Genomic DNA, 14901 nt, shown 5'->3' on the forward strand with positions numbered 1-14901 from the left:
TGTGCCTAAAAGCAGCCCATGCTTCAAAACTCAGAGAGGGAAAGTAAGAGCATAGGGAAAAGGCAGATTCTCTCCACCCCTATTTGCAGTTGCTTCAAGTAAATGAGAGAGGAGAGAGTGTGTCATGTACACATCTAACCCTATGTGCATGTGGACAAGCTAACTCCAATTTCTAGGGTTCAAGACAGCCTAGGAAGTGTTCTAGCACCGTTGCGAGCCTGTACGCAGGACGTGCATGTCTAAACACTTAGATTAGTTTCATACCCTCTGATTGCACATGAGCACACCCAATGTCTGCTAGGTGTGGCAATGGGGAGTTGTTAGGTGCAGCGGAATGAATGTTGTATTTTCTCAAGATTAGTGATCTTTATTGCTCAAGGTTCCTTTTAGTTCTTAGGGAAAGAGAGAGCTTTCCGTCTTATGGAGAATGCTATGATCACGAACAAAGTGGGGATTGTGCGTGCAAGTGAATGAGACTGAGAGAAGGAGAGAGAAGAGATATGACACCCGAGAGGTTGTAAAACCCTCTTCCGAAGGCCTCACTCTCGTCGGTGAGAGTGGTCTACTTTGATTGCACAAAGGTGTACAATGCGAATGCAATGGACTGATGCAATGGGACTATGCTGATGACGACGACGGCTAGATGGCTAAAATCTGGGATCTTCTAACGGCTGATTTCGGGGACTGTTTCGGTGGCTGAAAATGACTGTTTTGGCTGCGTTTTTATGGCTGAAAATGAGGGATCATCTGCAACCAATCTGGGGTGGATTTGCTACTTTGTTACTGCTGAAAACCTGCGTTTCTTCAAGGCTGAAATCTGCTGATCAAAAACGCTGAGAGGATATATCTCTTGCCAAAAACGCTAGGCATGTCTGCATCTTCAAAGCAAAACGCTGATGTGCCTGATGATGCTCTGCTGAATTCAATGAAGAAAACGCTGAATCTGCTGCTTATGCTGGCGTTAGTAAATGGCTGAAATCGTTGATGATGATCATGAGGAAAAACTCTAATGCTGATGCCTGTGGGTCGCGGGAAACCACCAAGGTGATGGATCTGTTGCTAGAGAAGGAAAACGCTAGAGAGGTCTGGGGGTATGGCGAGGTGGGAACTCCAAAACGCCACGAGACGGAGGTACTGTTGAGAAGTTGCCTGTTGAGCGGGAAGCTCTTGCTGCCTATTCTGCCAGAAAGTGCTAACTTGGGTTTGCTTTAGCAAAATTTCCGTACCTACTTTTGTTGGAAAGTCACTTAAAAATAATAACTGAAAATACCAATAAATAGGAAAATAGGCTAAATGCACTAGAAAATTCCCCTAACTGATGCTAATGGATTCTGATGGGAATTCCGATGATCATGCTGTGTGCAACCGGAGGATATGCATCTATGCTAAGTGACTGGGCATGCACGGTTTACGAATAGACTCACAAAAGTGCCATATCATTGCTAATCTAGACTGACTGAACTGGCTGAACCTTGCTGTGGTGTAGCTTGTGCACGGACACATAGGGTTGGGATGTGTCACGTGACATCCCCTCCTTTTCAAAGTGAGGTATTGGTACTGGACTGTATGGCGTCGAGGGAGATCGCCAACAGTATCCGGAATCCTGGAAGGGACTCTTCGCCGGCCCACTCTGATGTGTGGGTCGTGCGGTACTTGAACTTCATAAAGGTCTGCAACGCTTGCTTCTTTGGGCCGCGCCGAAAGCGACTCAAAGTCGTTTGAATCTCCTTTCTTGTGTCAACTTCGTCTAGAGTCTTGCTTCTTTCGTCTTCAAGAATTTCCATGGCTGAAAATTCCTGAAACCATTTCCAACACAAAACCATGAACATACCCATTCTATGTAAAGTGAAGGAAAAAAATCTTGTCTTCTCTACAGACTGTGTATGCAATGTCGATGAACATAGAGACGGAGTGACAACCCGTTCATTAAACACATGCAAACAATGAGGTCGAATCTTTGCTGTTTGATCGAAATCAATCAACTGTGGCAAATCACAAAGGAAATGCCCATGTTTGGTGCTCATACTATCATGTGCTCTTTCGGAAACTGTGTCATGCCACGGAAGATACATGGAATGTGACTTCCTCACATACAAACTTTTCAGCTTTTCATGAACAATCCGCATACATTCGTGCTCATCCATGAGAGAAACGTGCTCAACATACAATATGTCATGCCTAGGAAAAGGGATCACATAACGATGCTGACTAAAATACAAGAAACCTTCACGAATGAAACACTCGAACAATGCGTGCGTATTAATCATGCGAACACCTAATACTTCCTGTGATGGTTCCTTGGACCAAGGCTCGAGAGCCAAGATCGGTTCTTCGAGATCTAGCAAATCTTCTTGTGGGGGATCTGTGGACCTCGACTGGAAAGCCAAGATCAATTCTTGGTGATTGATCGAATCTGCAACGAGGTTAGCTTTGCTAGAAAAAGCATCTACTAACACATCATCCTTGTGAACAATCACATCTTGTTCATGCAATTCATCATGCTTGTCTTTATCACATAGTTACCAGGAACGGGAAACCGGAACGAGAACAGGGAACGGGACCGGGGAACAAAATGCCATTCCCTGTTACGGGTACTCACGTTTGAAACACGGAACACGGATTCGGAACGGGAACTTGGAATGGGAACGGGGAACGGAGACCTGAAAACGGCCATTCCCTGTTACTATGCTTTATCATCCAAATCATCATGCAACTCATTTTCCTACAAATCATCATGCTTCTCATAATCATGCAAATCCTGTGTGTCATGCTGTGGAGAAAAAGAGATTGAGAGAATCTCCTTATCCCGAATCCTTTCAACCTTGTCCTGCATATTAGCAATGATAGATGGAGAAGGAACAATGTCCTCTTCATGAAAAACAGTAGCAGAATCACTTTTGGCATTGAGAGTTAAAGTGGTAGCCTCCCATTCAATGAGAGGTTTTATTTCACGAAACCATTTCATGCCTAAAATCATATCACATCGTGAGAGAGGAGAAACAACAAATCTTCTAGTGAAGGCAGTCTGTTGAATTGCAAACAACACATCAAGGCACTCCTTCGTGATGAGAGCGTCCATACCTGGACGAAAGCTAGAGACCTCGATAGGAGATCTCGGACTAACTTCGAGGCGGGCTCTCTCAACAAGAGAGGGATTGATCACATCTTGCATACTACCTGGGTCAAACAATATGACAAAACGGTGCCCCGACCTACGACCATAACATTTAATGAGAGAATCGTCAATGGGAGGATCCTGAGAAACTTTGGGCACACCCGTGTTATCATTCATTGCATTGACAGATGTAGTGGGTGCTGTGGGTTCTTTAGATTCATTCCATTCAAGCTTAGGACATGTTCTTTTTATGTGACCCTTAATGTGACAATGAAAACAACGACCTTCCTTAGAATAAGTGCTTTGTTCTTCCGACGTGATGTATCCTCCTACAATTCCTTGTGTTACCTTTTCATCTGGAGTAACCTTAGGTTTAGCAGTTGTGTTAGCCTTACCCTTAGATTCATTGGAAGAATTCTTTGATGAGATACTGTTGGTAGATTGGTTAGATGAGTTATCATTCCTACTATTCTTACCGTTCTTATCGTTCTGAGGAGTCTGCGAGGTACTTGTGGAAGTCTTGTTCTCCTTAGGCTTTCCCTTGTTGTGCTTCATCTCCTGTGCGAGAGCAATTGCTACCGCCTTGTTGAGATCGATTGGATCGAGTACCTCGACATCGTACTTGATATACTCGTCCAATCCAAAGAGAAAAGCCTCTTTGCGCTCTTCATCCGCCATGCGTAGTTGGATACCTAGCTGCAAAACACGATTAGAAAAAGACATAACCGGCATACCATTTTGTCCTTCAATCGTGCGAGATACTGAGGTGGCATAAACCGCGCCTTGAGCTTGTCTTGGAAATCAGCCCAATCAAAAGAAAGAGGCGTGAAATCGTCGGCTGCCTCTAGGTGCGCGGCTAGTTGTGCCTCTTTCTATGCGTGGTACCAATTGATGGCATCACCGGCAAGGTACATAACTGTCGTCAAAACTTTGCTATTTCCTGTCTTCTTAGTTGTCGCAAAATAAGCATTAAATTGATGCAACCAAGAATGAATAACTGTAGCATCCATCTTACCGTCATACTTATTGAAAATCAACTTTTCTGACTGGATGATTGGAATTCGCATCGTGGCTTGCGTCACTTGACGAACTCCCACGATCTTTGGGTGGTTCGGTCTTCGAGGCTAGGACTTGGGCAATCAATTCTTGAGTGCGTAGCTCTCGTCGAGCTTCACGCTCGGTCTCCAAAGCCAATCTACGAGCTTCACGCTCGGTCTCCAAAGCCAATCTATGAGCAGCACGATCGGCCTCCAATGCCGCGTTTCGTGTTGCGGCTTCTTCCTTCCTTAGTTCTTTTCTTTCTTTTCTTGCGTCGCGCTCGCGTTCTAAAGCAAGGCGCTTGTCTTCCTGTCTATCCATCATGGCCATCATTTGTTTCATCATTGCCTCCATAGGGTCTAGCGTAGATGGCGAAGGGGGAGGGTTGAAGAAATCATCTCCGGGTGGGGAGGAGTCTCCGTCGCCTCTCTCATGCTCATCACCTGAATGCGAAGTATCCATTTCGCTTCGGGTGACGACCATGCACTATAATCTTGGGTTCTGAAGTTCGTGAGGAACTTGGGTTCTTGAGGGTCTTGAGATTCTTGAGGTCCTTGATTCGTGAGAATCTAGGGTTCTTGAGGTTCTTTCTTGAGTCTTGAGGGTATTGGGTTCTTGGGTTTTTCTTTCGCTTGCAAATCGCGTTGGAGAAGGATCTTCTCTACACCCGAGTTCTACCCTTTTCTACGGGCGCACCCCTTGGCGGCCTTGCGCTCACACCAAGGTTGCTTTTTCCCACCTCACGTCGATTGGCCTGCCGCTAAGTGCACAGTCCGCTCTCAATGAGTGAAAAGAGACACAAGGGGAGGCTGGACAAGCCCTTCTTTCTTGGGATTCCTGTCACTCTTCAACAAAACACGATTAGGAATCGCCACGCCCAAGTAAACTTGGGTTTGTGCGATCGCAACAAGCAAAAAAATTCTTGTGGTTCTTTCCTTGAGTAATGTAGAACACTTCCAAAGCTCTGATACCAATGTTAGGTGCAGCGGAATGAATGTTGTATTTTCTCAAGATTAGTGATCTTTATTGCTCAAGGTTCCTTTTAGTTCTTAGGAAAAGAGAGCTTTCCGTCTTATGGAGAATGCTATGATCACGAACAAAGTGAGGGGATTGTGCGTGCAAGTAAATGAGACTGAGAGAAGGAGAGAGAAGAGATACGACACCCGAGAGGTTGTAAAACCCTCCTCCGAAGGCCCCACTCTCGTCGGCGAGAGTGGTCTACTTTGATTGCACAAAGGTGTACAATGCGAATGCAATGGACTGATGCAATGGGACTATGCCGATGACGACGACGGTGATGACGACGACGGTGATGACGACGACGGCTTGATGGCTGAAATCTGGGATCTTCTAACTGTTGATTTCGGTGGCTGAAAATGACTGTTTTGGCTGCGTTTTTATGGCTGAAAATGAGGGATATGTGCAACCAATCTGGGGTGGATCTGCTACTTTGTTACTACTGAAAACCTGCGTTTCTTCAAGGCTGAAATCTGCTGATCAAAAACGCTGAGAGGATATGTCTCTTGCCAAAAACGCTAGGCTTGTCTGCATCTTCAAAGCAAAACGCTGATGTGCCTGATGATGCTCTACTGAATTCAATGAAGAAAACGCTGAATCTGCTGCTTATGCTGGCGTTAGTAAATGGCTGAAATCGTTGATGATGATCATGAGGAAAAACGCTAATGCTGATGCCTGTGGGTCGTGGCAAACCACCAAGGTGATGGATCTGCTGCTAGAGAAGGAAAACGCTAGAGAGGTCTGGGGGTATGGCGAGGTGGGAACTCCAAAACGCCACGAGATGGAGGTACTGCTTAAAAGTTGCCTGTTGAGCGGGAAGCTCCTGCTGCCTATTCTGCCAGAAAGTGCTAACTTGGGTTTGCTTATATATTAACTTAGCAAAATTGCACTACCTCCTTTTGTTGGAAAGTCACTTAAAAATAATAAGTGAAAATACCAATAAATAGGAAAATAGGCTAAATGCACTAGAAAATTCCCCTAACTGATGCTAATGGATTCTAATGGGAATTCCGATGATCATGCTGTGTGCAACCGGAGGATATGCATCTATGCTAAGTGACTGGGCATGCACGGTCTACGAATAGACTCACAAAAGTGCCATATCACCGCTAATCTAGACTGACTGAACTGACTGAACCCTGTTGTGGTGTAGCTTGTGCATGGACACATAGGGTTGGGATGTGTCACGTGACAGGATGTCTCCATATAGTTGCGTTAGTACCCAGCCTAAGTATTTATCTACATGTGAAGCACCACTTTAAGTGAGTTTATTAACCTTCTCAAATAGTACCCTCAATACGAGCACCAAGTAACCGCAGTACCTCAGTAGCTCTGGCATTTTTGCACTAGATCAGTCAGCCGTAACCGCAGTACCTCAATAGCTCTGGCATTTTTCAGTGCTGTAAATTGACTGTTTTTCAACAGTAACCGCAGTACCTCAGTAGCTCTGGCATTTTTACGGCTGAAAAACAGTCAATTTACAACGCATTCACAGCGCTGAAAACGCACCTGTACGGTGAGGTCATGACCCTCACCGGTGCCTGCTTTGGAGTAGCAGTTAGCTACCCCTGTTCCTGCTCAAGGAGGCTCTTGTCTCAGCACAAAAGCATGAAACCACACAGCTGTACATTAGTCAAATGAAGAGCCCTCTTGTGGGGCATCACATAACTGCACGTAGGGGAGAGAGAGAGAGTAGTGTGTAGTGTGCAGGGCATCACTCCTAGCATCACACTGTACATGGAGGGAAAGAAAGCACTCCATAGCTCTTAACCTGTGGTGGCAGGTTCTCAATGAAGTATCCCCCCGAAGCATAAATCGAGTGCCCCTTCTTCTGCCCTTGACCTGTAATGCATCCGTGAACAAATAGACGCAAAAAAGGGAAGATTTCCATGGCTGCCAAAACCTGCGTATCGTTGAAAACGCAGCAAAACAGCCCTGTAAACATGCATCTGATGCCTTTCAATGCTGAAAATGATCTCCTTGGACCTAGGCAAAGTCATGGGAAGCTCAAAAATGGAGAGAAATGGCTGAAAATCAGTGTTAACAGCCTCCAAAACTGCTCCAAAAAGTCAGTTACGAGTTCTCTTCTTCCAAACTTGGTAAATTGACCAAAAAGTGCCACTTGGCACTCATGCATGCAGTTTCCCCGCATTGGGCTTTCTGCTTAAAAATCTCTCAATTGGTGCATCAGTTGACTTTGCAGCAGAGTAATAAAATGTTCCCTTGGTGATACCAAAGGTAATGACGCGAACACATTTCACGGCCCAAAATAGCAGTTCCCTAATTTTTAGGAGATGCTTCCATTGGGCTCCCACTGGTCATTTGACCATCTATCCTCAATGGGACCGCATCCAAAAGTGCAATGTGGCCCAATTGCCGGATACTTTCTGTTGGTGATTCCACCTTGACTTTATGCCTTTATTGAGTTCACTTCCTAGTATCCACCAACTTGCTAAGTGCAACGGGGGTACCTACATGATCTTGAACTGAGCCTAGACATCCTTTTACTTTATGAGTTCCAGTGCCGACCAACTTCCCGTTTGCGGGTGAAACTACCGTTCATATTGGCCATACAATGTCTGACCATTTGCAACTTCAAAAAGAGTGTCAAAAATTAAACAAAAATCATTGGAAAGAAACCAACAACTAAGGTTAGCAGTTGCCACGTCCTCGTGACATACCCCCCTCTTGAAATCTCAAACGTCCTCTATTGCATACCATAAATACATGCCACTGATGATCTTGTGTTGTTAGCACTCTTTTATAATTGCATGTATCCGCAAGAAAGACTGTCAAAACATGTGTACAAATGACTTAATGAGACCTTCATACTTTTGTCAAACTGTAGACTGCTATTGCACTGAATCCATGAGTACATTTGATGTGCTAGTTCTATCATTATCCCTCCTTTGTAGATGTTGGGTTGGGGTATACGTAGGCTGTAACCCAAAGACCTCAAGGTAAAGCTGCAATACATTTGGTGACTCTGACAGTTCATGCTGTTCCATCCACTTTGCATCCATAGGTGGATAGTTCTTGAACTTCACCACATAGGATCTTGCAACCTGTCCTGTAACTTTTTACCTGTGCAAGAGGCTCTTGCCTCTGCAAACGAGCATAATTCCACAACACTGATGTACCACCTACGACCAAGCAAGCTCAAATTTCAAGATGATTTACCAATGCGTCATAGAATCCAAGCAATCGCCTCAGAGAATCGGCAAGCAGCGTGTCACTTGGCAGACCCACATCACTCCCGCAGGAGATCTAGTGGCCAATCTACCACCGTGAGACCTCTCACTATCTCATCTTGGTTCATACTTGCAAACCCTATAAACGCAGCAGAAAATCAACTCTAATTTGATCACTTTTTGGCAGGGCGAACATGTGGAATTTCCTATCTGTCTTGTGAAGAGGAACCCTCTTCCATAATGCCCTTCCCTTTGTCGGCCATAGTGTAATCCCGCGTTCCTGCACTCTGTGTCTTTACCCAAAACAACCGAGGTTCACTCTTTAAGGAAAAAGTGATTGATGTCCCGGCAATGGAACCATGAAACCGGCCCGTAGTGGGGCGGTAGGCGTTGGCTTTCACCCGAAATTCTTTACTTTAGACGCACACACAGAGCACTTTGCGAAGGGAACCTACGACGGGAATTAACACTTGAACACACACACGGCTCGGAAGCTAGAATGCCCCGAGCAGACGCCGACAACCTGTAGGCCCCAAAATTGGCACCCCTTTCGGTATTTCTTTATTCTTTGAGAGGGTAAATTTACAAGGTAGAGTCCTGGGAATCCTTTGTCTATATCCAACTAGGTACCACTTGATTTGGCCAAATTTCGGCAGCATAACAGTCCCAAAACTTGCGCGAAACCAATTTCCTTGCTGGAAGTCACTTCCACTGGCATAAACCCTCTGATTCCTGCCCAAAAACAGTAAATTCAGCACGCTGTATTTATTGGTTTTTGCCTTGTTTGCAGCCCCCAAATAGTCCCCTAACTGTCCTTTGCCGTGGGGCACGATTCCCAATGGTTTTGGCGTCCGTATGGCTGAAAGACAGTCAATTTATAGCGCATACACAGCTCTGAAAACGCTCCTGTACGGTGAGGTCATGACCCTCACCGATGCCTGCTTTGGAGTAGCAGTTAGCTACCCCTGTTCCTGCTCAAGGAGGCTCTTGCCTCTGCACAAAAGCATGAAACCACACAGCTATACATCAGTCAAATGAAGAGCCCTCTTGTGGGGCATCACATAACTGCACATAGGGGAGAGAGAGAGTAGTGTGTAATGTGCAGGGCATCACTCCTAGCACCACACTGTACGTGGAGGGAAAGAAAGCACTCCATAGCTCTTAACCTGTGGTGGCAGGTTCACAATGAAGTATCCCACCCCCCCAAGCATAAATCGAGTGTCCCCTCTTCTGCCCTTGACTTGTAATGCATCCGTAAACAAATAGACGCAAAAAGGGGAAGATTTCCATGGTTGCCAAAACCTACGTATCGCTAAAAACGCAGCAAAACAGCCCTGTAAACACGCATCTGATGCCTTCCAATGCTGAAAATGAGCTCCTTGGACCTAGGCAAAGTCATGGGAAGCTCAAAAATGGAGAGAAATGACTGAAAATCAGTGTTAATAGCCTCCAAAACCGCTCCAAAAAGTCAGTTACGAGTTCTCTTCTCTCAAACTTGGTAAATTGACCAAAAAGTGCCACTTGGCACTCATGCATGCAGTTTCCTCGCATTGGGCTTCCTGCTTAAAAATCTCTCACCTGGTGCATCAGTTGACTTTGCAGCAGAGTAAGAAAATGTTCCCCTGGTCATACCAAAGGTAATGACGCGAACACATTTCACGGCCCAAAATAGCAATTCCCTAATTTTTAGGAGATGCTTCCGTTGGGCTCCCACTGGTCATTTGACCATCTATCCTCATTGGGACCGCATCCAAAAGTGCAATGTGGCCCAACTGCCGGATACTTTCTGTTGGTGATCCCACCTTGACTTTATGCCTTTATTGAGTTCACTTCCTAGTATCCACCAACTTGCTAAGTGCGACGGGGGTACCTACATGATCTTGAACTGAGCCTAGACATCCTTTTACTTTATGAGTTCCACTGCCGACCAACTTCCCGTGTGCGGGTGAAACTGCCGTTCACATTGGCCATACAATGTCTGACCATTTGCAAAATCAAAAAGAGGGTCTCAAAAATTAAACAAAAATCGTTGGAAAGAAACCAACAACTAAGGTTAGCAGTTGCCACGTCCTCGTGACAGGTATCTCAAAAAAAAAAGGGCTTGTCCAGTCTCCCCTCGTTCTTCTTTCCACTCATTGAGAGCGGACCTTGCACGTTGCAGCAGGTCAATTGACGTTAGGTGGGAAAAAGAAACTTTAGTATGAACGCAAGGCCACCAAGGGGTGCACTCGCGGGAAGGAGTTGAGCTTGCTTCTTAAACGCAGATTGCAAGCAGTACCAAGTACCCCAAGAACCCCAATCACCCCCAAGTACCCTAAGAACCCTAGCACCCCAAGTACCCCAGTACTCATTGCATGGTCATCACCAGAAGTGGGATGCAAAGTTACCCGGAACGGGAACGGGAAATGGGGACGGGAACAGGAACGAGAGGGTCCAGAGCATGGAGGAGAAGGGGGGTTGGAACGGGAACGTGGCCCGAACGGTCAACTAAACTAAGGCTTGAATTGCCTCCATTTAGCTTCGTTTCAAATCGACTCCTAAACAACCCCAAAATTGTTCCCAAACCTGTCTCTCAAACAGCCCCAAATATGTCTCTCAAACACCCCAAATCTGTCCCCAAATGTCTACTTTTTTGCCCCCAAATGCTTACTTTTCCCGTTCCGCCTCCCGTTCGTGTTCCCCCTCCCGTTTCGGAACACTGTTCTAGTTACACTTCTTTTCGGAACGGCGTTGTGTTCTCGACTTCGTTTTGGGAGCGGGACTCGTCCGAACACCTTTTTGGAACGTTGGGGCTGCCCGTTCCCTGTTACACTAGTGGGATAGATACTTTGCATGAAGGTGATGAAAGTGGAATTGGAGAAGAAGTCTCTACACTAGGAGGACTATTTCCAGATCATCCTCCGTCTCCATCTACGCGACGGATTGCACCAAATTCTATAGAGTCTTTGGTAAAGTCTATGATGGAAATGATGCTACAACAAGAGGCTTTGCAGGCCACCGTGGAAAGGGAATGTGAAGCTCAATGTGTAGCTGATGAAGAAAAGGGGGTAGGTATGAGCGTGAGCAAGCACTTGAAGCGCAACACATAGCGGTTGAAGAAAAGAGGACAACAATGGAGCTAAAGTATGAGCAGACACGCGAAGCTCAACCATAGGGGCTGAAGAAAAGAGGGCAGCTATGGAGCTATAGCGTGAGGTGCAGTGAGACCAACGCATACAAGACTTGATCCTGCAAGTGCTATCCTTGAAGAGCGACCCACTCAAGGAAGCCGGCGAGTCATCATGTAGACCAGGTAGACGACTCCAACAATCCAGTCACTAAAAAATTGACTTTTAGCAAGTACGATGGTAAGATGGATGCTTTTGTGATTTTTTCTTGGTTGCATCAATTTTACGCTTATTTTGCTACTAACAAGAAAAACAATAACAATAACGTTTTGACTGTTGCCATGTATTTGTCGGGTGATGCCATTAATTGGTATCAAGCCTGGCAAGAGGTACAGTTGGCAGGGCATCTTGAGCATGCCGCGGATGGTGCACTACTATCTTGCAGTTGGTCCGACTTTTAAGACAAGCTCAAGGCTCATTTTATGCCACCGCAGTACCTTGATCGGTTGGAAGAGGATTGGAGAGACCTCAAGCAAAATGGAACTCCCGTTATGTCTTTTTCTAACCGTATTTTGCAGATTGGTGTTTAATTGTGTAAGTCGGACGAGGATCGCAAAGCAGAGTTACCGGGGAACGCCCCTAGCAAGGCCTGGAACGCCGGAACGGCGTTCCGGCCGGCTGCAGGTGCCCGGAACGGCCAGGCGTTCCGATAGACCATTGAATACCGGAACGGCAGGGGGGAACGGGGCCGGAACCAAAGTTACCCGGAACGGGAACGGGGAACGGGAACGGGGGCCTCCGGAACGTTTCCGGAACGGGGCCCCCCCGAAAAAGCGGAACGGGAACGGGGGCCGGAACGGTAAACTCGAATTATGCTTAAATTAGGGTGGATTCAACCTATATGTTAGTAGAGAGCCACACACACTCATTACTCCAAGTAGAATCCTATTTAGGCATGCTTTGCAATGATGCTTAAGTCTTAAGGTGCGGTCATGACTCATGACACGAATCCACCATTCACATGACACAGAAGCATCTTGATTCTTCATAGAAAGGACATTAACTTAACTTAAAATTAAAAGAGTCCAATCTCCACACAAAAGCTTGGAGCAAAACATTGATACTAGATAGATCATGACGATGGCTTACAAGGCCAGCCAAGGCGCTACAAAAAGATATAAGGAGCAATCAGTCATGACTCATGAGTCATGCTTGAGAAGAGCCTCCTGCCTCCCAATCTGTAGTGGTGTCCTGGATCTCATGAATATCATCCCAATCCTCCTGCATAGGCTCATCCTCATGTGTAGATGCTGCCGCCTCTCCAAGCACCTCTGCCTCTGCCTCCATCTCCCACTGTAGAAAAGGGTCTGTCACTTTAGATGCTGACTTGCAAAGCATTCGTAAGTTTGCACTGACAAAAACAAGGTCATTTGCTTTCTCCACTCCAAGTCGGTTCCTCTTTCTAGATGCAATGTGGCTGTAAACACTCCACAATTGCTCCAAGCAAGAGGAGCTAACCGCTTGGCTGAGAATGCGGATAGCAAGTCGCTGAAGATCGGGACCATCTGAACCATTTTCTTGCCACCACAAGACCGAGGAAATCTTGGTGCGATCAATTTGGGCATCGGCAGTCCCAAATGATCCTCGCATATCCCTGTAAAATGCAAGCTGATCCTTGATTTTGCGCTGCATGTCTCTATCAGGGTGAAGCCTCTTCAAAATAGTGTTCCAATGTGTATTTACCTCTGAATCATGCTCCCGTCCTGCACCTTGGAACTCTGGATCCAACACAAAAGCTGCACCATGAAGAGGTGAACTATAGGAGTTCCACCTGCTGCTGCATAGGTCTTTGATTTCTTCAAGCCTATCTGGGTCCTTCTCAAGATCTCCAAGCGCCTCGACCATGCGATCCATTGCTTCATAAACCTTGCCAACACAAGGTTGCATACGATCTATCACTCTAAGCAAGTGAATCACTGGTTTTACCATTTTGTCAAGAGTCTTGAGAGACTCCCAGAACTCTGGATCCTCTACCTTCTCTGTACAAATGATCCCTGCTGCTGTACGTGCATGGGAAGTCTCAGCAAACTCTGTACTGATGAAGAGCTGCCGCACTGCACTCTGACACTCCACAAATCGGCCTACCATAAGAAAGTTGTAGGCAAAGCGGGTCTCACAATACTTGAGAAGAACTTTCCCCCCCGACCACTTCAAGAACTCTGCTCGAAGGACGTTGTGGTTGTTGACAAAAGAAACCACTTTGGCTGTAGAGGCAAAGAGAGGCTCTATCCAAGGTAGTTTGCCGAAATCCTTCAGGAGGTTGTTAAGGCAATGCGCCATACAAAAGGACACCGTGATGTGGGGGTATGTGCCTTCTAAAATAGCCCCGGCTGCCTTGTTCGATGCCTCCCCATCAGTGACTAGCCCTATCACAAGTTCGGACCCAATGGTCTCTATGGCGGAGGCCCACTCTCCTGCAAGGACATCGGCTGATTTTCCTGTTTCTGTAGCATTATGGGAGTGGGCAAAATACATTTCCCCTTTGGAATAGGCAACAATGCCATGAATGGATCTCCTCCTGGTGTCGCTCCATCCATCCGCAATGAGGGTCACTCCATACTTGGTCCATTGCCTCTTCATGTTAAGGGTTGCCGTCTCCACAACGGCCTTCTCTCTATCGAGTAGAGTAGTGCGGAGGGCCTCGGAAGAGGGTGGCACATATCGTGCCCCATACTCTCCTATCCTTGTGCACATAGTCTTGAAGTACTCCGACCTACACATAAGAGGTAACACATAGGTATTAGGATTCAAAGTTAAATTAATAAACTGGTCAATATATCTAAATCCAAAAATGGAGGAATGTCTTACCGAGCCTTTATGAAGGGAATGTGGTCATGATAGAAGAAGCGTGCAACACTTGCATCCACATCCTCCTTCCTTTTCGGATCCCAAGTGGCATGTAGAGTGCGTTGGTGCAGCTTGGGAGTGGAGACCGGCGTAGTATTAGGGGTTGAGAATGGCGATCGAAATGATGTCGCCCCCGTCTCCGCCGTCGCCGCATTACTATTACCACCGATGGATGAAGAAGGTGTAGAAGAGGGAAAGAGCAAATCGTTGGGGTCGATTGCGGGGCGCTTTGGCTTGGCCGCATCCTTCTCTTCCTTGTTGGCTTTGATGGCGGCATCCTTGGCTTGAAAGACCTTCAACAAATGCTCGTTGACCTCCTTGCATATTGCCACTTGTTGTCCCTCTAGCTTAAGGAGGTGAGCGCGGACTTTGGTTGTGCCGGATTGCCTCTCGAAGCCGCATAGTTTGCACTTCCATGCACGCACCACCGGACTTTCCCAACACTCGGGAATGCACTTCGTCCCACCATGATACTTCCTCCTTCTTCTTCTTCGCACCCAAGGGCACACGTTCACTTGATGCGGAA

General features: G+C 46.4%; 2 protein-coding genes across 3 annotated transcripts in view; one reads left to right on the top strand and one right to left on the bottom strand.

Annotated features, from left to right (window-relative positions):
* Positions 1–14901, top strand: part of LOC147434468 (vesicle docking protein) — a 72984-nt gene that overhangs the window by 1621 nt on the left and 56462 nt on the right. The gene's annotated exons all lie outside the window — the stretch shown is intronic.
* LOC147434469 (uncharacterized) lies at positions 902–14784 on the bottom strand. Its single transcript, XM_086490923.1, has one exon. The coding sequence runs from the start codon at positions 14247–14249 to the stop codon at positions 12675–12677; it is 1575 nt and encodes a 524-aa protein (XP_086347049.1). The 5' UTR covers positions 14250–14784; the 3' UTR covers positions 902–12674.

The sequence above is a fragment of the Adiantum capillus-veneris genome, chromosome 19 (genome assembly GCF_014529385.1).
Source record: "Adiantum capillus-veneris isolate H3 chromosome 19, ASM1452938v2, whole genome shotgun sequence".
Taxonomy (NCBI): domain Eukaryota; kingdom Viridiplantae; phylum Streptophyta; class Polypodiopsida; order Polypodiales; family Pteridaceae; genus Adiantum; species Adiantum capillus-veneris.

Excerpts from the sequence above, each read along its gene's own strand:
- LOC147434469 (XM_086490923.1), bottom strand. The coding sequence starts at position 14,249 with ATGTGTAGGTCGGAGTACTTCAAGACTATGTGCACAAGGATAGGAGAG.